Source organism: Hyperolius riggenbachi, chromosome 4 (assembly GCF_040937935.1).
Source record: "Hyperolius riggenbachi isolate aHypRig1 chromosome 4, aHypRig1.pri, whole genome shotgun sequence".
Lineage (NCBI taxonomy): Eukaryota > Metazoa > Chordata > Amphibia > Anura > Hyperoliidae > Hyperolius > Hyperolius riggenbachi.
Window position 1 is genome coordinate 128423344 of NC_090649.1, and position 25047 is coordinate 128448390.

The following is a 25047-nucleotide window of genomic DNA, read 5'->3' on the forward strand; positions in this document are numbered from 1 at the left end:
GGCCTGTTTTACTGGTAACAGCACTATTGCACATTTGCAGGATATATAACTTGTGTGGAATTTTTGGTTGTACACGTGGTTCTCAGTGGCAGTAGCGGTGTGCCTCATCACATGTGTTTAAATAGGATGCCAGCATTTCTTATTACTAAAAATGCTAATTAACAGTCACAAATATTCATCTCTAGATTTACCTCTGAGGGTTATGTTTTGTCTAAACAATTCTTTTTGCTGCCTATCACCTGTGAATCTGGAAAATATTAAGCCTTGTACTCACATACAAACACTGTCACCGGCAGGGATCAGCATAAGATCCCTCGGGCAACAGTTTGGCTCCCAGTTTTGTACATACACATTGCTAGCCTGCAGGCCTGCTTGTGCTTGGCCAAGTTGGTCCACCAAGGTGATCACTTGCTGACGCATCAGGGGGTATCGGCAGCCGCTGTATACACACTAGTTTTTCAGCAGAGGCTGACTGAGACTGAGTGACCGCCTTGGCCAAGAACCATATAGCATGTGTACAAAGGCTTAAAGGGAACCAGAGATGAACGATTCACACAAAATAAACATATCAGTTGATAGCTTGTAAAGAATAAATGCTCTACCTGATAATTTCGCCACTCTGGTGTGCCTTTTTGAGTGTTTTTTTATCCATTATTGCTCCAGGAAATATCCAATATGGCCGCCGGCTCATATCTCTTCTGCTTCCAGGTTATGAGGTGTTCTGGATGTGCTGTCTAGGCTATATGAGACTATAGACAAGCAGGGCTGCTGCAGCCTTTCATCTGTCTGCTTTCAACTATTATTCTGGTATGCTGTGTGGCTGCCTGTAGGAAGTGTCTCTCATAGAAATGAAACTGCATACAGTAGATAATGACAGGCTGCACGGTGCACACAGATACACTTGTGTGTGTGTCAGAGCTTCTTTCTCGGCAGCAGCAGCCCCTCCCATGTCAACAGCTCTGAGTAAGGAAATCTGATCCAGGAGGTGGCAGGCTTGGGCTTCAAAAGACTCCACAGAAGAGTGACTCAGCTATAATGATTCCAGGTCAAACCTCGACTGAATAGTCGGTGGATTCTTATCACAGTTGATAACAGATAGATTAGACTGAGAAGAATAAAACTAAAAGCAGGGTAGGTGTTTACTGTCATGTTCCCACTGATGTAATAAAATACATGAGGGTGCTTCGTCTCTGGTTCTCTTTAAGAGATTTACATATCGAATAGCCATGGGGAAGAGGGAGGAAGGAATTGCGAAATACTGGACAGTATTCAGGACATTACCAGAATAACTTTAGCTTAGCCTTGCTAAGACAACGCAATGGCATTTTTTAACTACTGATTTTTTTTAAATTATTATTATTATTTCAGCTATGCTCTGTTTACATTACGCAGAAAGTAACTAGAAAATTATTTAAGCACTATAAAAAGTGTAACTATTTCTGAAAATATTGCTATTACAAATATTGAAATAACATGGAAAATGGGCAAGCAAAAACATTCCAATTTGAAGTGAACCTCTGGACTAAAAATCTACTCAGCAGAACTAAAAAGGCTTGTTGTTTCTTTAACAGTTTCACAGCATCAGAACTTTGTTTTTCTTACCAAAGCATCATTTTTAGCTGCATTTTAGCTAAGCTCCACCCATCAAAGAAAACTGCCTGGGCTTTTTTCCCTGATGCTGTGCAGAGCATGATGGGATTTCCTATGTTGTTGTTCACGTTGCCTAGCAACTGGGAAAGGTGTTCAGCACACAGGACAGTTGGAACTGTGTCTCATGCTCCCTGTCACCTCCTTTCAACCAAAAAGATGTCTGCCCTCATGAAATCAAACATTTGCCTGTTCTTTTAAAACCGTGTGGGTAAGAGAATATATTACCTATCTATTTTAATGAACATAACTAATGTAACTTAATGACAGTATGTTTGTTTAGGCTGAAGTTCCTCTTAAGTATCTATGTAAACAAAAGGTATTGTTATCCCCTATTAACAAACTAATAAAGGAAAACTAGTTTGGTGACCAAAATACCAACCAGAAAATGGACACTGGGACTTTCAGGCATCCTGAAGATAGATCTCTCCGCTAATCTGCTTAGTTTTTATTAGCTCTCTGTATATACGCCTTATCCTCCACATTTTCTCCTAAGTTTTCTCCTAGGAGATAATTTTTCATCTTCTGTAACTTTTTAGCAATCTGCAATTGAAAAAGTACCAAAAAGTAGGTGAAAAAGTACTGACAAAATTATTCTGAGTATCTTCTTGCTTGTTGCTGGCTTAAAGGGCATTTTATGTATAAAATGTGAAAATATCAACTTGGAGAAAAAGTGAATTGGATCAGACCCAATGGGGTCAATTCACAAAACTTCTCATAGATGACTAATTTTTCTCTAGTTTAATAAAAATAACATTTCAGCACATTTACATGCAACATAATCACTCAAACTAAGTTGTTCCAGATTTACTTCATTTCAATATTTATTTTCTTACCTTACCGGTTTATTTATTTTTTGATCTTTGGAAACCTAAAAATGTAACATAGATAAGGTGAAAACAGATGACAAACATATGCAATTCACTTTTTCTTCTGAGTTTTCTCCTAGGTGATATTTTTAAACTTGTCAATAAAATGCCCCTTAAGCCGCCAGAAAGCAAGAAAATGCTCAAAATTGATCGTACTTTTTAATTTACTCTTTGGTACTTTTTTTAGTTGAAAAGTACTGGAAAGTTATTTTAAACATAAGATGAAAAATTATCTCCTAGGAGAAAACTCAGGTGAAAAAGTGAATTGGCTTCATGGTGACAAAGCATTGTGAATCATGTACTTTAGAATAGGGATGTCCCCCAGTTTCTCATTATCACTGTCTTGGCTGCATTTAGATTGTGGTGTACCACCGAGTTCTTATAAGATTTCATTCTCCAGTTATTGAGATGTAAAAGGAAGAATTGTGGAGTGAGTGATATGTCTCAATCAGGGCCGTCCTTATGTTTCACAGCGCCCTGAGCGAAACCTGATTTTTGTGCCCCCCCCCCTTCATCCTTTTCTCGTGTACGCACACACACAGGCCCATATGCAATTCACCTTTTCTCCTGAGATATCTCCTAGGACAGTGGCTGCATGAAAGCCCACTAGAGGGCGCTCCGGAGGCGTTCTTTCGATCGCCTCCGGCGCCCAGAATAAACAAGGAAGGCCGCAATGAGCAGCCTTCCTTGTTTGGCTTTCCTCGTCGTCATGGCGACGAGCGGAGTGACGTCATGGACGTCAGCCGACGTCCTGACGTCAGCCGCCTCCGATCCAGCCCTTAGCGCTGGCCGGAACTGATTGGTCCGGCTGCGCAGGGCTCGGGCGGCTGGGGGGACCCTCTTTCGCCGCTGCTCGCGGCGGATCACCGCAGAGCGGCGGCGATCAGGCAGCACACGCGGCTGGCAAAGTGCCGGCTGCGTGTGCTGCTTTTTATTTGAAGAAAATCGGCCCAGCAGGGCCTGAGCGGCAGCCTCCGGCGGTGATGGACGAGCTGAGCTCGTCCATACCGCTCAGGAGGTTAATAACCACGAATGGATGGAAAGAGTGCATTATCCCGAATACACTTAAAAATGAAGGCTAGAACCTTTCAGGAATATTAATAAAAACAATCTGTGGGACAGTTAGCCGCCCCCCCCCCCCCCCTTTCCCATTTAGAATGATAGCACAGCACTGACAATTTGCAACACGCATTATAGCCACAGTGCGCCCCCCAAAAAAATGCCCTCAGACTCAGTATAGGTAGGTAGCCAGGTATAGGTGCCCCCAGTATAGGAAATTGGTTGTAGGTGCCCTCAGTATAGGCAGCCAGCTATAGGCGCCAACTTGGAAGCGGGCGCCCTGAGCGACCACTCCAGTCGCTCAGGTCAAAGGCCGGCTATGGTCTCAATTAGTCATTACTGTAATCAGGTTTTGTAACATTTTCCAAAAAGGAACAAGCGGTAGGCACTCCCATAAGAGTCGTGGAAGGGAGCATAGAGTGGTTCTGCACCTCCAACAGTTTGGGTATCTGCAGGAGAAAAATTGGTGTAGTCTCCATGGTGTATAATACTACTAGATAGGATCTTGTCATTTGTTTCCGGCACTCTAGCAGTGATAGGATTGATCATTTCCGACATGTCCGATCACCACGCACCACGATGGATTCCACACTCGATACCGCATGGGAGACAATGGAAAAAGATAAGGAAAACGAGCAGAAGATAAGAGAGTCGCTGGGGAATTGATCAGGCGGCAGAATCGAGCCGCGGAAACGCACCGTATATTCCCAGCATTAGTGAACTGGCATTGTAACTCTTGTTCCTAGTTACTCAGATATTGAGTTGAGGGAGCGAGTCACCACGAGAGAGCAAGTAATACAGAGCATGTTCCTCAAGGGCTCGGTGGACTGCAACACATCTCTACTTATAACTAGGGATGGTCAGTGAGGTTCAAATAATTTATCATTGCCTTCAAATTTCATGTAAAGGTTATGCAGTTTAAACTTCGACCAATAAAAAATGACAGGAAGTTATTCTGATCCAATTTCAAGCTGCATATAATTTACATCAAATGTGAATGCAAGGATAAATGATCAGCATCTCACTGATCATCCCTTCTTATAACCACCGGTAAGGGTGATAGAAGGCTTTTTGGGGCTAATATCAGTACACAAAGGGCGACTGTATGTCACCCCAAGCTGGTTTGCAACAACCCCTGCCTTTAAGGGTACATACACACATCCAATTTTGATTTGCCAATTTTACCACTTCCACGTAGCATGTGAACTTATCTACACAGTCTATTCATAGTATTCAAAATCTGTTGGCCCACATACTACATGGAAGTAGTAAAACTGGCCAGTGATTGGCCAATCAAAATTGGATGTATGTATGCAGCTTAATTGTCAGGCATTAGTGATGCAATTCATGTTGCTAAAATGTAGCTTCCAGCTGCATATGCATGACTTTATCTGCAGCGCCATGTTCTGTTCATTGCACTTGAGGACAGGTTTAGGAAACAGCTTGGAATTAAAGCTTATCATTATTCTTTTGTATTATTATATTTTTTATTATTTTATTTATAAAACACAGACATAGTAAATGGCATTGGACAACAAATATGGGGTGTAAATGATCAAAAAATGCAAATGATGACCCAGAATCCTTTCATCTTACATACAGATTACATACATCTACATTGCAATGGGATTAGAGAAATCGTCTGGCTCTGTTGCCAAGGTTATAATCGCTGACAGCTCCTGGAAAGTGTCACCCAAAGATATATGTCCCACTATGCATTGCTGCTATATGACGTCACATCCTACAGCAAGAACTGAGAAGAGAAATGGCCAGTGAGTCAAGCAAAGGTAAAAAAAGAAAAAATTATATTCTCATGGGGATTGATGGAGATAGATGTATTGTGACATAGTGAAAGTGCAGTTTGTGTCTAAATATTGTCCAAATCATGAAATATATGTACAGTTATGTTACCAGCAGATGCACATCACGAGCTCTGAGATGGGCATTGTCTTTGAAGCAGATGTTGATCTCAGGCAGGAAGGGCTTAGCTCACTGTCATGGTTCACAGATTTCTATAGTTTGCCAGCTGCCAAATACTAGACTATAAGAGGATGGCTATAAATCATCATTCAAATGTAGAAAAAAAAGGATTGTTTGTTTGTGTGTGTCGCTTGCTATTGCCGTACTAAAACTCCCAGCTGCTCCATTGTGCTGCGTCGGCTGCACCCACCACCCATTACCATGACCGTGTACATATATTCGTGTGCATGTTTTCACCACGTATCTTGCATTTTTGGATGCATTAAGGGCTAGTTCACACTGGGCCATTTTTCAGCGATTTGCTGATCCCTGACGATCAGCAAAATGCTGCTGCTAATGCAAGTCAATGGTAGTCTTCACACTGTAGCCATTGCCAGTGACTAGCGATTTGTTGATGGTGCATGCAGCATTTTTAGAGCGATTGCATTTCAATGTTATAGAATCACAAAACGCAATCACAACTAATGGTGGCCACTAACGGTCCAATTTCTAGTGAAAAATCGTTGGAGCGATCAGAAATTCTGATTGAATTGATTGAAAATAATCTCAGTTGATGGGCAAAATCGATTACAAACGATTATAAAAATAGTCATCCGATTGGATTTTTGTCAAACCAAAATTTGAATTTTCTTGTTGGTTTGAATAGATTGGAAGCAAAGATTGGTTCGTTTATGGTGTAGTGAACAATTTTTGTCCGATCAGAATTTCTGATTGCTAAAACAATTTTTCGCTAGAAATTGGACCGTTAGTGGCCAGCTTAAAGGTGGCCACTAATGATCCAATTTCTACCAAAAAATCGTTCGAGCGATCAGAAATTCTGATCGGAAGTGAAATATTGTAATATTTGCAACAAAAGAGAGACGGACTCCGGCACACTCCTTGAAATTATTCTTTATTTAGCCACGACGCTCCAAACAAACATATGCCCCCTGTCTACAGCTGTTTCGCGTGTGAACACGCCTCCTCAGGACACGTGGGGCCCAATATTGTAATACATTGGTCACTACACCATCAACAAACCAATCTTTGCTTCCTAACTATCACAACCAACAAGAAAATCCAAATTTTGGTTCGACGAAAATTCATTCGGACGACATTTTTTTTCACTCGTTCATAATCGATTGTCCATTAACGAAGGTTATTTACAACCAATCCAATCAGAATTTCTGATCGATTGAACTATTTTTCGCTAGAAATTGGACAGTGAGTGGCCACCTTAAATCGCTTTCCTGTACCGTGAAAAAACAGCTTTTTGCTGATTGCTGGCGATCAGCAAAACGCTACCAAAGCGCCCAGTGTGAACTAGCCCTAAAACACGTGTCCCAATGGTAAAAATACCTTACACTGAAAAGCTTGCAGCATGCAACACGCTACAAGGTATGTTTTTCCATGCCCACAAACGCATAAAACAAAAAGTAGCTCATTGATTTACATGCGCTGTCAGATCTTTTGCATACTGGTCAACATTTTAAGGCTAGGTACACACGAGATAAAATTCTTTGGATAATTAAAGACCAGTTTTACCCCCTTCCATGTTGTATGAGAGCATTACCTACACAGTCTATTTTATTAAGCTGAGTACATCCATCAGATAAAAATCTTTGCAAGTTGAGTAATTTATCTGTCACATAGGTTTGTCAGGGAGGTTTGAAAGACTGATCTCTCTAAAGATGCTGTACACATGCTAAAGATCAGTTCCTGCTAAAGATCAGTATCTGCAAAATGCTTTCATAGTCTATAATATCTGCAGATCTCATACACACCTTGTTTAATGCTAGGTACACACAATACAATTTTCTGACAGATTTACTCTCAATCGACTATTTCAAACAGGTCCGATCTGACTTCCGATTCATTTTCCGATCGATTTTCCGTTCACTTCTATGGAAAATCAGAAATCAGGTCGGACCTGTTGGAAATAGCCGATCTGACAGTTAATCTGTCAGAAAATTGTATCGTGTGTACCTAGTATAACAGACAGTCATCTGCAGATCAGATCCACCAGGATGAATCTGAGAGACTGAGAGATAAATATCTTTCGTCTACCTCTTTTGAGGTCTTTTGTGAACTTTTTTTTACAAAAATTATCTGCAGATTTGATCTTTGATCTTTAACTTTTCAAAGTGTGTACCCAGCTTTAGTATTCAAAATCTGTTGGGCCTCATACTACATGAAGAAGGTAAAATTGGTCTTTGATCTTTCATTTTCCAAAGACTTTTACCTCATGTGTGTACTTAGCTTAAGATGAATGCTTAGTACACACATACGATTTTGATTGGCCAATGATGGGCCAATTTTACCCCTTCCATATGGTATGAGAGCTTACCTATACAATCTGTTCATAGTGTGTTGACCCTCATACTTCATGGAGGTGGTAAAATCGTCCAGTAATTGCCCAATCAAAATTGAATGTATGTACCAGGCTTTAGACTATCACTGAGGCAACACCAGCCCCAAGCGCCTCCTTTTTTAAACAACTATGGGGTGTAGTGCTGGAGCATCCCTGTCTTGATCTCCTCCATGCACACAGAAACACATCTCATCATCATGTGACCGGGGTTGGGGTGTGCACTGCAGGCATTTAAAGGGAACCTGAAGCGAGTAGAATTATTTAAAATAAACACATGACGTAGCTGCAAATGAATATTACATACTAACCTCTGTCAGTTCCTCTCAGAGGCTCACCATTTTCTTCTTACAGTGATCATGGGGTCTGTCATGGGCTGTTGTCTGTTACTGAAGTCTCTGATGGGGTTCTGTCTGTCACTGGGGTCTGTCATGGTGTGTTGTCTGTTACCGGGGTCTGTCATGGGCTGTTGTCTGTTACCGGGGTCTGTCATGGGGTGTTGTCTGTTACCGGGGTCTGTCATGGGCTGTTGTCTGTTACCGGGGTCTGTCATGGGGTGTTGTCTGTTACTGGGGTCTGTCATGGGGTGTTGTCTGTTACTGGGGTCTGTCATGGGGTGTTGTCTGTTACTGAGGTCTCTGATGGGGTTCTGTCTGTTACCGGAGTCTGTCATGGTGTGTTGTCTGTTACTGGGGTCTGTCATGGGCTGTTGTCTGTTACTGAGGTCTGTCATGGGGTTCTGTCTGTTACTGGGGTCTGTCATGGGGTGTTGTCTGTTACCGGGGTCTCTGATGGGGTGTTGTCTGTTACCGGAGTCTGTCATGGTGTGTTGTCTGTTACTGGCGTCTGTCATGGGGTGTTGTCTGTTACTGGGGTCTGTCATGGGGTTCTGTCTGTTACCAGGGTCTGTCATGGGGTGTTGTCTGTTACCGGGGTCTGTCATGGGGTGTTGTCTGTTACTGGGGTCTGTCATGGGGTTCTGTCTGTTACTGGGGTCTCTGATGGGGTTCTGTCTATTACCGGGGTCTCTGATGGGGTTCTGTCTGTTACTGGGGTCTGTCATGGGGTGTTGTCTATTACCAGGGTCTCTGATGGGATTCTGTCTGTCACTGGGGTCTGTCATGGGGTGTTGTCTATTACTGGGGTCTGTCATGGGGTTCTGTCTGTTACCGGGGTCTCTGATGGGGTTCTGTCTGTTACTGGGGTCTCTGATGGGGTTTTGTCTGTTACCGGGGTCTCTGATGGGGTTCTGTCTGTTACTGGGGTCTGTCATGGGCTGTTGTCTGTTACTGGGGTCTCTGATGGGGTTCTGTCTGTTACCGGGGTCTGTCATGGGGTTTTGTCTGTTACTGGGGTCTGTCATGGGTGTTGTCTGTTACTGGGGTCTGTCATGGGGTTCTGTCTGATACCGGGGTCTGTCATGGGGTGTTGTCTGTTACCAGGGTCTGTCATGGGGTGTTGTCTGTTACTGGGGTCTGTCATGGGGTTCTGTCTATTACTGGGGTCTCTGGTGGGGTTCTGTCTATTACTGGGGTCTCTGATGGGGTTCTCTCTGTTACCGGGGTCTCTGATGGAGTTCTGTCTCTTACTGGGGTCTGTCATGGGGTGTTGTCTTTTACCGGGGTCTCTGATGGGATTCTGTCTGTCACTGGGCTCTGTCATGGGGTGTTATCTGTTACTGGGGTCTTTCATGGGGTTCTGCCTGTTACTGGGGTCTCTGATGGGGTTCTGTCTGTTACCGGGGTCTTTGATAGGATTATGTCTGTCACTGGGGTCTGTCATGGGGGGTTGTATGTTACCGGGGTCTCTGATGGGGTTCTGTCTGTTACCGGGGTCTCTGATGGGGTTCTGTCTGTTACTGGGGTCTGGGGTAACAGCAATACATGGCTAAATGTGTTATTTTACTGCAGAGCTGTTTCTAGGATATGCTGCTGTCTGGTTGTTTTATAGGGGAATAAGTTGCTTGTTATCTGGGAGATATGTATATAATTACCTATAGCCACTAGGAATAGGAGATGGTCAGTTCATATTCCAGCATGCAATTTGCATTAACTAGGCATGCAAGGTACAAATATTAGCATCTCACTGACCATTTCCACAAGAGAAACAGCGCGTTCCCTCCTCCCTCCTTCCTGAAGGGGCGCAGTTTCAGTGCTTGCCATAGGCACCATCTTTCCTTGATACACAACTGATACCCATACTCTCCTCACATATGCTCTGTGCTTGTACCCATGCACTGTACACACATTATACATGTTTCTACACTCCGTGACCACACTCTATGTACTTCCAAGCACATTATACATACTGTACCTATACCCTTGTGAGTTCCAACAAATGCACTGTACACCTATCTGCTCTGTACAGCTACCTGCTCATTGAACACCCACACACAGTACACTTACCTCCAGTACATCCACATATGTACTTTTACTCATGTGTTGTACACATAAAAATTGTATAAATATTGTATTCTTACCCACTGTAAATTAAAGCCTTCTACAATGACTTACATGCTCTACAGTTACCTACACACTATACACATGTGCTTTACAGAGTTCATAGTCTGATCACTAACTGACACTCAGAGAACATGCAGAAGAAGTCATTCAGGAATCATCATCACATTTGGGGTTGTTCAAGGCCCCTTATCTAACAATCTCATCCCTACTATAGTTAGGCCTGGGACCCACTAGCAGTGCTTTTGTAAGTGCTTGTGATTTGAAAAGCTCTTGCTAATGTAATGCTATGTTTTTTTGTTTTTTTTAAATCACATCCTTCAAGTGGCGTAAAGGCTTTTCAAATCACAAGTGCTTACAAAAGGCTTAGAAAAGCGCTACCTTGTAGCCTAGTGTGCAGGGGTACTGATTCTGCCTGTCTGGCATGAGCATTGTGAGATAGACTCCCAGATCAGCCCAGCCATGGTCAACCTGAATCTAGGTCAATGTCCATGACTGGCAGCTGACGGATTTTAGCTAATTTTTTGGTCAGGTTAAGAAGATGTAGAGGTACTGCGTCTGCTTCCAATGCATGACATGGTGGGTTCAACTCCCGGGCCAACTTAAAGTCTTAGTCAAATGCCTCTACCATGAAGTCAATCTGAGAGGGAGCCAATTACCTTAACAGTATGTTTTCAGGATGTGGGAGAAAACCAGAGTGCCCAGAAAAAAGCCCACACAAACACATGGAGAACATACAAACTTCATGAAGGTAGTGTCCAGGTCAAGAGTGCTGCTATGCCACCATGCTGCCCATCATCTTTATTTCATTTATACCCTTAATTATAGATGTGCCTTTGAACCCTGTTCTGGCTCCTTTGGCATGGATGCTGGGAAGCTGGGTGTCAGATCCGCTTGGAGAAGGGGAGTCCATTGCTTTACCTACGTTCCGCTACAAGGAGGAAATCGTCATCTCACATTTTGGCCAGACCATGATGCATTTCATGTAAGTAACAGCCGAATGTGAAATGAAATGGAAACATTAGAGGACGATCTGAGATTTGGATCTGTCTATGTTAAACTCATTTGTAGCTTAATAATATTATTTGCAATCTAATTGTTATTGCGTTACAGGCAATTTTTACTGATTATTTTACTATGACCTAACCTAACCCTACTCTAGCATTATACATTACATACTCCCGGCGATCGTATCCCCTCTACTTCCTGGTGAATTTACAGGTGTCCTGCAGCCAGCCAATCACCATTTGGTGACTGAAGCTGCATGGTGATGGGCTGGCTGCACAGCACCTGCAAACTAACCAGGAAGTGAAGGAGGCACAATCTACGGGAGCAGGAGTGTAGGGTTAGGGTTACCTAGGGTTAGGGTCACACAAATTTGTTGCATTTTTCCCCAATTATGGAAAAAAACTGAAAAAAAAATGTTGTGGTCTATGTATCAAGAAATTGACAATCTATCCTACACTGTTCAATTTTATAAAAACGGGGAATTTTCAATTTTTCTTTAGAATTGCGATAAAACTGGATCATTTTATTGTATCATGTGTGGCCAACTTTACTATAATAAGATGCTTGTTATAACACATTGACTGTAGGTGGAACATGAATGCAAAATACTATCTGTGTTGTTATGATAGCCTTATAAATAGGTCACTTTGCTAGAGAAATGATGATATAACATATCAGAAATGACATATCTGGTTAATGGTGTTCTTCAGGTTTTGTTCCTTTGATCCAGAAAGTGGGAAGCCATTGCACAGAGAATGTGGATTCATTTGTGCGAAGCCAGCAACCAACCGCGTGGCATTCGTATGTGCCATGAGCTTAGGTACTGCTAACACATCTCTCTTCTCATTCTTCTGCACACGTACATTTATAGTCTGATTTCCATTTATGTGACATTCTATGCTCTAATTCACAGTCGGTTGCTACTGTTTGACCACTCCCACTAACCCTCTTCTTGTCAAACCACCCTTCCTACCGTTTAACAAAAGAGGCCACTCGGCTGCAGCAGTGCAGCTTGTCTGTACAGTGATTGTTCCTAAGGCTGTCACCTGATACGACCACCAGCAATCATTCCATGTGATGCTAACTGAGCAGCTATACAGGCCTTAAAGTCAACCTGAAGCGAATATAAACTTATGAGATAATGAAGTTTATGTGTAGTATGGATAATGAATTGAACATTAGTAGCAAAGAAAAGCATTGCATAGTTTTATTTTCAAGTATATAACTTTATAACATTGCGTCAGACTATCACAGTGGCAGTTTAGAATCCACTCTGCATTTTTAAGCATTTAGTCGACAAGCTTACAGAAGCTCTTTTGCATAGATAACAACTTAAGTATTTTAACTCTTCCTGTACTGAAAAACAGCAAGGGACTTCACATAATTTCTTAGTAGGGCTAGTATCATATACAGTATGTATATGTTATCTATATGTTATCTCATGTCACTTCAGGTTCTCTTTAAAGGAAACCAGAGATCAAAAATAATAAAAGATTTATAAATACCTGATCGCTCCCATGCCGCTGTCCTTCGCTGCCCATTACTTCAGCCAATCTGTGCAAGAGGAATTGCGCTCTCTCTCAGCCGCTGGAGAGATACGTAGAGAGCACACTTCACATGTGCAGACTGGCCGCTACAGGCTGAAGTACCGGGACTCTATACCGGAGCTGCAGGTAGCGGAGGATGGCGGTGTGTGAGCGATCCGTGCGCATGGGGCTGGAGGAAGCCCCAGGTATGTGTAAATCTTTTATATTTTTGATCTCTGGTACACTTTAAATGCAATCTGTAATTGGACAGTGATATCTTTCACATTCACTGTGGCAGCTGTTTGTTTCATCAGTGTATGCTTTGTATATAGTGTCTCATGCACATGCTCCTCCTTCCATCTCCATCCTCTGTCTTCCATCTCTATTGTCCTTGTCCATCATAGTGGCTCATGGGTTAGCACTTCTCTTGCAGTGCTTGGATTCTTTGTTTGACTATCTTTGGTGACATCACACGTCCTGACAAATTCACAGAAGATAAGGTAGGAAGGCAGTGAGGATTTGTATCTAATGGTTCCTGTCTCCCTCTCCTTGCAGGTGTAGTGGAGGTGGAAGAAGGGGAGGTACGCGGCAATCAGCTCACTCTGACCTCACACACTGTAGGCAAAATGAGCTTTGTGAAGGAGCCTCATGTGAACCAGGTAAGAGTACAAGTGCCACACTCTGCTCACTGCACAAAAGTTCACTGAGGGGTTGTTTTAAATATTTGTATTTGCAAGTAAATGTGCAGCCTGGACTAAATTGCCACGCTCATTGATAGGGAGGATAAATCTAATCAAGATTTCCTACCCCTTAAGTATCCAGTTTGGACCACTTATAGCATATCCAAAGTAAACCCGATGTGAGAGTGATATGGAGGCAGTCATATTTATTTCCATTTAAATAACACCAGTTGCCCAGCAGTCCTGTTGTCCTTCTGGCATCAGTATTGTCTGAGTCACAACCCTAAAACAAGCATGTGGCTAATCCAGGCAGACTTGAGTCACCTGAAACACAGGATCAGGGGTACGGCCAGGCAACTTGCATTGTTTAAAAAGAAATAAATATAGCAGACTCCATATCACTATCACCTTGGGTTCCCTTTAAGTTACTTGACAAAATAATTTGGTCCTTCATATGAGTTGGAGGGGGGCGGGCACATATCTTCTTTGTTACTTTGCAGTTACTGGTGGAGTTTGGAGGCCTTGCACCCCATATTTCCGATTATATTTTTGGGCATCTCTGCTGGTGACTGTGAGGTGGGGGTTTAGTCAAGTTACTGTATATTCTGGTGTATAAGACTACTTTTAAACCCAGGAAAATCTTGTCAAAAGTTGGGGGTCGTCTTATACGCCGGGTGTCATCGTATAGGGCGGGCGCTGAAACTTCCGAGCCAGACTGGAGAATCTGCAGTTTCCGCATATGGTGGGGGGGCCACAAAAACGTCCGCAGCTGCATCCCCGCCGTAGGCAGCGACCGTATGAAAGCAGCAAGGTCCGTGTTGTACAAGTAGTCTTGGAGACAGCGATAGCTGACCAATCCAAGCAGGCTTTGTATACAACAACCAGTCAATCGCCGGTAAGGTACATCCCTTACCATGATTGGCTGGTTGTTGTATACTGTGTACCACACACAGTACAGCACCAGTACATACAGTACAGTACACAAATGTCCAACAGTCAAGAGGGGTAGTCTTATACAGCAAGTATATCACAAAATTTTAAATTTAACTGGAAAAGTTGGGGGTCGTCTTATACGCCGGAATATACGGTAAGTGAAATAATTCTTGTGCTGTTGAGGCAGCAGTCATGGTCTCCTATGGAGCCTTGACACTTACCATTTCGTGGAGCAGAAACAGAGTCTAAGTATAGGAAAAGGCCAGAACAAAATGAACACAATATAATCAAACATCTCCCTTTCCTCCAATTTGGGGTAAATCCAAGTTGCTCCATTTTCTAGATATACCTGATCCCCAGATCTGAGCGTGAAGGTGCGTTAAAATAATTACTCACATGGCTCCTAAATTCGATGTATAGGTGTAACTCCGCTCACAGACTCCGTCCACCAACAGTGCAGGAAAAACGGGCTGCTCCAACCCCAAGTCCAGTAATATAGAAAGTGGATTCCGCACGATGTTGGTAGAGTCGAATTTGCTTTATTGAATTACGTACATGACAAGCTAAAATCCATCACCACATGCAGACATGTTTCGGACCTTACACGCCCTTAATCATAGCATAGGTGCAAGTGAACAGGGGTGACCCTTATATAGAAAGGCGCCACACCCAATGACACATGCTCAAAGACCCCCACCCACAAAGAGGTGTGTACATAAAAACTGAGGGACATCCTCAATCAGTGTAGTCAAATGCATAAAAACATGGTACAAAAGTAAAAGTGTAAATACATATGATTAAACATGGCACAATAATACGCAGCAATGAGTATAGCAATCATCATGAAATTATGAAATAAATATATTCCTAATGGACAGTTGGCACGCTTTGCTGAACTCAAAAGGACATCCTCTCTCCTAAAAATAATGTAGTTCAGGTATCTCCAGGTCAGAAGGGCTATGAAGGCACAGTTTTCTCACCACACAACACTATTCTGATTTTTTAGAGGCTTTATTTTTCAAAGAGTTACTAATGTATCAGGTAGGGATGATCAATGATATGCAAATACTTCAGAGTTTATGTAAATTTGTATGCAACTATATGCAGCTTGAAAATGGACCAATCAATTTAAACCTGGGTGGGATTTGATTGGTCCATTTTCAAGCTCCATTCATTTGCATAAACTCAGAAGTATTTGCATATCATTGATCATTCATAGTAGCGGGACTTGCCTAAAGCTTTGTTGTCACTATACACCAAATTGCTTCATGTGGGTTTGGATAGGTTAGACCATGTCTTCAATCTTTGGTCGTAGGACATCTCTGACCTTGATTCGGAGGAGTGGGCTGATTTAGTATTTAGTTTTTCTCAACAACTGGTAATCCTCTATTTCAACTCTGCAGGTCACCCGCACCTTCCGTCTCAACCGTGAAGGGAAATTGGAACAGACAATCTGTATGGAAACCACCGCAAAACCCATGTCTCCTCATGTATGGGTTACCTACAAGAAAGTGAAGTCATAGATCAGTTGGTTGAGCCTGGGGAGAAGCCTTCTATTCAACATCCTGCACCTCACATATAAGAGAGAGATTTGTGTCTGTAAAGTCATTTATTGCATGTAATGTGTATTTCTTCATAGGTATATACAGGATATAGGAAGTGAAAGATGGCTTGGTCCTTGATAAGTGAAAAATTATTATGACTGTACGTTTGAATCCACATTTCCTAAGCCACATATATACCTTAGATTTATGCCAACCAAAACAGTGATTTGTGATCATTTTGGGTGAAAATCTACTACATGTACAGATGTCCTACGAAGGTAAAAAAAAAATCCTTAACTGATGATAGTGTAGTTCCTTCAGTGGTGCATCTCCCCTCCTCTCATTATAGTAAGAACAAGCTGCTCAGCAGATGGTTGAGCAGCACATCTGTACAACAGCAGTTTCTATAATATCACCTGAAGCTATCAGAAACAACATTTTCTGCGTGGCAATCATCTTAGGTGTGTATGTAGCATTAGCTAAAGAGTCCAAGAGTGTTTTGAAAGTTTATCTGCTTCTTGCTAAGGTGTAGTGTGGTGTTCTGTATAATTCTTGATGGCCCTATATTTCTCAGTGATATTATACTGGTGAGGAGATGTACTGGAATGTACATGGATGTGAAATCTAGATCTTGTGTAATGCATATATACACACACAGTGTATATGTATGTGTGTGGTATGTGTGTATTTATATATATATATTTGTGTGTGTGTTGCATGACATCCAATAGCCTTACATTGTACACTGTATAGTGTACCTATAGCATAGAATTTTGCACATATTTAACCTCTTGTGTACCTTGGACTGTGTGATTTTGGAAGTGTAGCATGAACAGTATGCTTGTTCTTAGAACTCTAAGGCTATATATTTTATACAGGTAAAACCCTGCTAAGTGTTTATTACGGTAAATATTATTATTATTATTAATATTCATACACAACAAGTTTAAACTATGTCTCAGGGGAGAAGAAGAACCTATCAAATCAAGCTGACAGTCTAGGAGTGGGGTGGGTGTGGGGAGGGCATGTTATACAATATTCAACACTCAGTAGGGGTAATAGGACTGTCATTTATTACTGGTGGTAAAAGGTGCATACATATGCTCTATGACTGTCGCCCTTAATTAAAGATCAGGACTTGATACTTCGGGTGACAGTTTGAGGCCGAGCACTGTACATACACATTGGCTACAGCCTAGTAACACATTCTGTTGCTATGGAGGGGGGAGGAAGAATTGTGGTGCACAATGTAGAGGCTTTCCATGGGCGGTGTAAAGAGGGGAACAATGTTCAGTTGAAATAATCTGGCACTCCCGATGGGTTCCCGATTTGGTGATTCATCGGGGTGGCTGTATACATGCCAGATTTCTGGCTAGATTCATAGCTGTCTCTGCCAGGTCTAGCATCTTCAAAGTTGAAGAGGTGGGTTTAAATGTGTAAAAAGTAGGGGCAAGTCTAATGAGACAAGGCTGAGAGTTCTAAAAATTAGGAAAGTCTTACAGAACCAAACTGGTCCTACACTGCTCAGTTTGCATAAACCACCTCCAGCTAAATTATACTGCAAGTGACTTGAGGGCAGAACGTGCTACACTAATGGCTTACATGTGCAGAACACAAAGCATTCCTATTTGTTTTCCTATGTATATGAACTGTTGGTTTTTTTTGCATAAGACCAGTTAGCAGTCATGTTCATACAATATTCACACAATGCAGAGTTGCAACTGTCATTGCAACCACTAGGAGGCAATAAAGTCTCATAGCTGCAAGCAATTACTTCTGAGGCAGCCAGCAATAAGGCATTTTAAAATATGAGCATTCCTTGTTTACGTTACCTTTAGCAATAGTGTTACATCAGTCAGAAAGTAGAAAAATGACACGTGCTAAGTACATGCTCCTACTTAAGGTTTACAAAGCAGCATATAATGGAAAGTCACTGCATACCGGATATTATTTAAAGAAGAACTTAAACCAAGGATTGAAATTAATTCCAGTTAGTAGCTGACACCCCCTTTCCCATGAGAAATCTTTATGTTTTCTCGAATAGATCATCAGGGGGATCTGTATAGCTGATATTGTGATGAAACCCCTCCCACAGTGTGATGTCATGACCAAGGTTCTGACAGATTTCTCTCTGTAAACCTTGTTGCATTGTGGGAAATAACGGCTTTTTCCAAATGCCATGCAAGTAGTATCTCCCTCTGTGCATAGAACTCTCAGTAAACAAACATTCCATACAGATAACCTGGCAGAACTAAAGATGTCACCACCACCACCAATGATAAATTTCAGAATGTAAATCAGAGAGAGGAAATATTTTACAATGGGCAAACAGTAACTAAATAATCTGTACATGAATATTGTAAACAATAAGCATTTTTATTCAAGATGTTATTTTCACTACAGTTCCCCTTTAAGACAAAAATGCCTGTCTACAGGAAGCAGTTTATCTGTAATACTGTTCCTTCCTTTTAATTAATTTAGGAGTGATTATTAAACTTTGGCTTCCCTTGCTTCCTCTTGTTCTGTGCTCATCAGCCTGTGTTATTAGCTTTTGTACACGGACTTATCTGATGATCTCTAACTGCAACATATTAAATCTAGTGTGTAATTCACAAACACGCATTTCAATTCTTTGCAATTCTTAAGTTGTGAAACAAGTTGTGATGCTGATTGGGGCCCACAGTCTTATCTTTCTGGTGCAGGTGTGTAACTGCAAATCAAGAAAACTTTGCTGGGGCCCTTTAATGATCACACCTCTTCCTTTGTCTCTTCTTGGTGACCCTCACAGGCTGAGAGTCCATCTCACAAGGCTCATAAAACTAGTGTGGCCATCAGGATCTTCACACCCATAACATGTGTAGCCACACAAACACCTGATCTGGAGTATCAGAGAAAGGAAAGGTTAGGAGTTGCCCCTCCCACAACTCTGCCCCCCCCCCGCCCCCTGCAGTTGCAGGTGCTGCTCCCCATAGTTGCACCTCTGGGCCCCCCTGCAGTCACAGGAGCTGCTCCCCCATAGTCACAAATTTGCAGGATATTTACTGTGTTCATGTGAATTTCTGCCATACATGACCCTCTTGAATTCATGCAACCCTCCAGTGTAACCCTAGACTGTGATCTGAATGCTCTCTCTTGTGGGTCTTATTTGTTATATGTAAGTCGCCACAATTGTCTATGCATTTTATCTGTATTTTTTTTTTGGTGCTTTCATACTTTGTCATGTCCACTTATGATGATAAGGCTGTTTAAGTCAAGAATGAAGGAAACAAATGAAATAGCTTCAGCAAGGTGCATTTTATGTCCTACAAGACATTTCTTTGCTCTAACTGAGCAATTTCTTCTTATTTAATATACTTACATAGTTAGTTTGGTTGAAAAAAAGACATCCGTCCATCAAGTCCAACCAGAAAAAAAAGCAACATTCTGAACCTGCACATATCCCAGTTGATCCAGGGGCCCCATAAAACCTTACAAGGCCTGGGCCAATTAGCCTTAAAAAGGAAAAATTCCTTTCCAACTCCAGATGGCAGTCAGATAAATTCCTGGATCAACTTTACCGGGATTATAGCCGTGCATGCCCTTCAATGCAAGGAAAGCATCCAAGCCCTCTTTAAAATATGGTAAAGGAAATACCCGAAGATATGCAGATTCAATTTATTTACGGTCTACAAGCAGTCTATCCAAATGACTGTTATCCTTTCCTAGTGCAAAGAGCAAAAAGAAGTAGAAGAAAAGGGTTCTACCCACCAAAATGTCCTTCAAACACACCAACTTTTTATTTCCCTGTTTGGTCTTTGCAGTGACTTACATTTTTTCTGTCCCACACACCCAATTTAATCTAGTTACCTCTTGACGTTGATGGGTTATTTTTTTGATTTGCAGCCATGTGTATAATGAATGTATCTTAGCTAGACTGATGGTTTGATTGAGCAAATCATTTATACATGTGTACAACAGCCTCCAACTCCACTCAGCCCCCCGCCAGCGATTAGCCTCTTGGATCGCTTCAGCCAAGAGGATTGTCCTCTCCACTCACCTTGCCTGTTGCATAATGTCACACACTGCACTGCTCCGTCCGCCCTTTGCCACCCCCCCCCCCCTTTCCCCAGCAGCCTACAGACAAATCTGTACAATTATGGCTCTGCAATGCCGCCCAAGGGATCTGGTACCAATCTCCACAGAGCATGTGTGAGGCTTAACTCATTCATGCCCTGAATTGAAGAAGCTTCTCCGTAAGAGTGATGAAATGTCTCCTAGGACACTAAAGGTGCTACTAATGATCCAATCTTTTTTGTCCAATCTTACCATTTCTATATAATATAAGGGGCTACCTATAGTTTCCTTACAATATATTTACCCAGTTTACCCTTCTAGTACATAGATTTGGAAAGATTGGATCATTAGTGGCCACCATAAAAGTTGTCCAGCCGAAGGTATCTTATGTGGACTTTGAATATGCTGAGGCCTAGATAATTGAGAACCTTCAGAGAAATAACAATGAATGTCTCATTTTATTGTATGTATGATGCATATTTCTATGTTATTCCTGATATTTTCTCTGTACTTATATTCACAGATTTTATCTGTATCATGATTATACAGGAAAAGCACACTCACATTAATGTATGAAAAGATGTATTGCAGTAACTTCAGGTATAATAAATCCAGCATTTTATATACTCAACAACTGTATGTAAATGTTTGGGCATCCAAGCCAAATGTAGTCATTTCTATAAGTAGAAAGTAGTACGCAACCTAAGGGGGCATTCTGCCTATTTATGTGAAATGTTGTCTATTTATGTGCCTCATGACTGCTGAATTTGTCTTGTTGGGGGCCTCATGATTGCTGAATTTGTCTTGTTGAGGGCCTCAAGATTGCTGAATTTGTCTTGTTGGGGGCCTCAGGATTTGTTGTGGGCCTCATGATTGCTTAATTTGTCTTGTTGGGGGCCTCATGATTTCTGAATTTGTCTTGATAGGGGCCTCATGATTGCTGAATTTGTCTTGTTGAGGGTCACATGATTGCTAGCTGCGAGACTATGGAAAAAAATGAATCATCATCATATGAGACAATAGCATTAAACCTACTTTTTTAGCTTTTTAAAACAGAAAATAAAACTGGGAGGTTCTAAAAAAATGAATATATTTTTTCAGGAGTAGGATGGATGAAATTGTTTATCTTTTCAGTTTTTCAACTTGGATTTTCCATAATGTTCTTGTATGTGTTCAAACGTTTGTATAGTATTTAGTTTAAATTGCTGTTGCCACTTTGCGATAGATAAGTGACTTGTGGGTTGCAGTTTGGGCCTCCAAAAAGTTCGCCACCACTGTCCTAATCTAATGTACGATTGGCCCCACCCATGGGCACGCCCACTCACTGCATGACCACGCCGATTTTTTGCCGCGGCGCGCATAGCCTACACCTAGTGCCCTCAGGTGCCACTGATCTCCAAGGACCCTAGGAACACCCCTGGTATGCAAAATCTACTTACAAAGAGTCAGTGTGTGTGGTTAGGTCACTCTTTGGAAGTGTTATGCTGGGCATACACGGCGGTGTATTTTCTTATCAATCGAGCCGCTGATGGCTCGATTGATAATTTCCGACGTGTTCGATCACCGCGTGGATCGATTCCCAGCTCGATCCCCGCGGGCTGACAATGGGCAAAAATGAAGCACTGATAAGGAAGTGCCCGCGGGGACGAGCGGGGACGCGCCGGCATTGAGCCGCTGGCTCGATACCGGTGCATTATCGTGCCATGTATGCCCAGCATTAGATAGTCGGCTGCATTTGCATACAGTGTATACCTGAGTCTTATATCAGCAAGACCTGACAGCATTTAGGCGGAACACAAAAGTGGAAATCGAAGGAGGAGTGTCTTGCTCTGCCAGCTTCGCCGAGCCCAAGACAGCAGCACCTGTTCTTCTGCCATGATTGTGGCCCTGGAATGGGGGTGGGATTCCCACTCATAGCTCTGTGCCCAGAGGCTTGCACCTCTTGACCCTCTGCCTCAGCTCGGTCATGCATGGTCATGCAGGGGGGGGGGGGGTGAGGATAAAGGCAGCCTCCCCAGTGGTTGAGGGGGCTGATCCCCAGGTGATTATACCATTCCTGGTACAAGGTTCTCATGCTAAATCCACCACTAGCACTGAATTAACCTACTTGGAGATAGTCATGGATCAGACAATTATACTTACTTAGTATACTGACCGGCCAAATGCTGAAAGGGAATAAGGGTGCCTTGGGTAAGGAAACATTAAAGTGTGGAGGTCAGAGAGCAGGTGAGGAAACAGGATCTAAACTTTGGGCCTCACTTACATTGCCCTTGAACCATCATTGTAATGGCAGAGCTATTAGTTCAGCAGAAACCGATGTGCTGTGCATTCCTAATCTAGTTTGCTGTTGTATTTAGTAAAACTGTCTTTTTTTCCAGTTTGGCTCAGTCTTTGTACAATCCTCTCCATTTTACAGCATGTTTATAGCATCAACATTGTTCTGCAGAGAATGTTGGCAGCATCAGATGTTTTGTTTGGAGTGGGAGTCTTTTAATGAGTTGGAATCTTAAGTTTTCATTTCAGAATTCCTTCATTTCTATGTGTCTTTCTTGTAAAATAAACCAGTAAAGGGCATGTGACAATGCTGATCTTTTTATGATTTGGTAGCATTCATGATCTTTCAGGATTAATGCTGGCAGATGCTCAAAGTCTTCAGAGGATACAACGTCATAGCTTTGTAAGGGTCACTCATTGTATACACAGCCCTGATAATGGCCTCTTTGGACTGAAAATTGTAATTTGACTTCATTCCTTAAAGGGATTGTATATATTACATTGTATCAGCCAGAACAGTCAAAGATAATCAGCAATCAAATAAGGAAATAATAATCTGTTGTTTTTGAATGACCTATGACATTATTTCCTACGGTGTACCAAGGGAAGGAGACAGGGAAGGAGCCAGGCGGCACCTTTTATCGTTTTACTGGTTGTGGACCAGCATACATGCGCAAATTCATGTTGTGGTTCCCAGGTCCTGGGCCCCGTATGTTTTTATTGGTTATATTGTTTCTTATCTTCTTGTGGCTTATATTGATGGCCTGCAAATAAATAGTTTACACTTAGAACTTCTGTTTGTTTGTTGTTTTATCTATACTGGTTTTCTGGATGCTATACCCGCTTGAACAGAAAGAGTGGTGGACGTTGGGATACCTGGGTGATCGCGGTCCAGTCCTTTTACCATTGAATGCAAGACATACAACCTTATAATGTGGGTTGTTGGTAGCTGGTAAGCCGCTCTTTACTTTACTTTCTTTTATCTGTTTTTAACAGTTTTATCATATCCTGTGCGCCTCTTTTCCCCATTGTATTACTCGCCCTCCTTATAGGAGGGGTGTTCTGGTTGGTCCTTAGTGTTCTTGTCACATTGGGGCCATTCCAGTCCTTTTTTCTCCAAGATCGCGACAACGTCCAGCTCGTCTGGACATCCGAGTGGAGTTGGGTTTGTGTATCTCCACCTGCCTGCAGTGGTTGGTTGCCTGGCTGCAACCCTCGTTTCTGAGTATTCCATCGCTACAATACCTAATACCATCTGTTGCTGTGATGTGCTGCACTACCGGGGCTCATGTTGTCTCTATGCTTTTTCCTTGTGGAATGCTTTCCGATCGCCCGTATTTTTGCAACTTCATAGTGGATGTCTCCTAATTGGAAGGAGGCACCCCAAAAAGGTTAATATATATAAGAACAGTTTCAAAGATAAGAAAAAGTTACCTCAATGATGAAAAATGCCAGATGTTGTGTTTTGCAGACATCAACATGCTTCCTCAGGTCAATATAAAGTGTCTTGAAATAAGCAATGAATGGTCTGTAGCCTACAAGTGCTCCATGCTGTTCATTGCTTCTCTCACAACCCTTTATATTGACCTGAGGGAGCATGTTGATGCCAGAGAAACGTGTCATCACGTGTTTCAAATACATTGAATTTTTCTATAACCTGGCATTTTTTCATCAGGTTAGGTCCACTCTTACCTTTTAAACTGTTCTTAATTATTTTTCCCTTTTTGGAATGCCCTCCTCTCATTGATATTAAAGCCGTGGACGTCTCTGAGACCGTCACGGAGGGAAAATATTATCAAATGTGGCACAAAGCACAATAAACACCTCTCTGTACTGTCCAAAACTAATATAGGAAACATGTTTCCTAGAACTGGATTTTAATAGTTGTTTTCCAAAAATATAATTTGGCAGATATGTCAAACAGAAATCTAAATTATAAACTTTTAACATATGTGTTTAGAATTTTAGTCAGATGAACAATCAGGATGACAGGAACCTGACAATAAACATATTTCCAGACAGCCAGACCTCACCTTGTTTATAACACAAAGCAGTAATGCACTAAAGACTGTAATACTATGAGCCTTTTTCTCCTCACATTTGTAAGGTCATTCTTGTTGTTTTTGTTTTTATCGCTTTAAACTGTTCACTTATGTTTTTTATTTGGCAAATAATCCTCAAATATAATAATAAGCTCGTTGCCCAGGGGTGAACTGTGTTTTTTTGGCTTTGGGGAAAGCACAACTAAGTGAACCTTGGAGGAGGGTGATGGGAAAGGAGAAGTGCCAGAAAAGTGTCAAGTGTAACATGACAAAGTTCCCATGCCCCAGCCTTTCATGCCAGTTTCACACTACTAATCGGTTTTTAGTGTGGTGCGATAGGATGATCGCATCGTTCCATAACGCTAAAAATAGCTTCAGAGATTTACACAACAATGCGCGATAATCTCTAATCTGGCTGCAAGCCAAGCCCGAAGTGAGGCTCTCTAGTGCTCACTTCCTGTGGCGGTAATAGGAAGTGCACAGAAGTGTATCGACAAAATACGCTTCCGCACAAGCATGACGCCAGGCGCACGTGAAACAGTTTAAAATATCTGCGGGGCCATAGACTTACATGACTTCTGGTTGCCACACATCACCGCTGACAATGCACTGTTGTTGTAGCGGTA

At 42.1% G+C, this 25047-nt stretch overlaps 1 protein-coding gene across 1 annotated transcript; it reads left to right on the forward strand.

Moving 5' to 3' along the window:
- Positions 1–1397: 1397 nt before the first annotated feature.
- Positions 1398–20716, forward strand: LOC137571467 (peroxynitrite isomerase THAP4-like). Its single transcript, XM_068280616.1, has 6 exons — positions 1398–1858; positions 5178–5362; positions 11190–11346; positions 12080–12189; positions 13451–13554; positions 15912–20716. The coding sequence occupies exons 2-6, from the start codon at positions 5341–5343 to the stop codon at positions 16029–16031; spliced, it is 513 nt and encodes a 170-aa protein (XP_068136717.1). The 5' UTR covers positions 1398–1858; positions 5178–5340; the 3' UTR covers positions 16032–20716.
- Positions 20717–25047: the final 4331 nt, after the last annotated feature.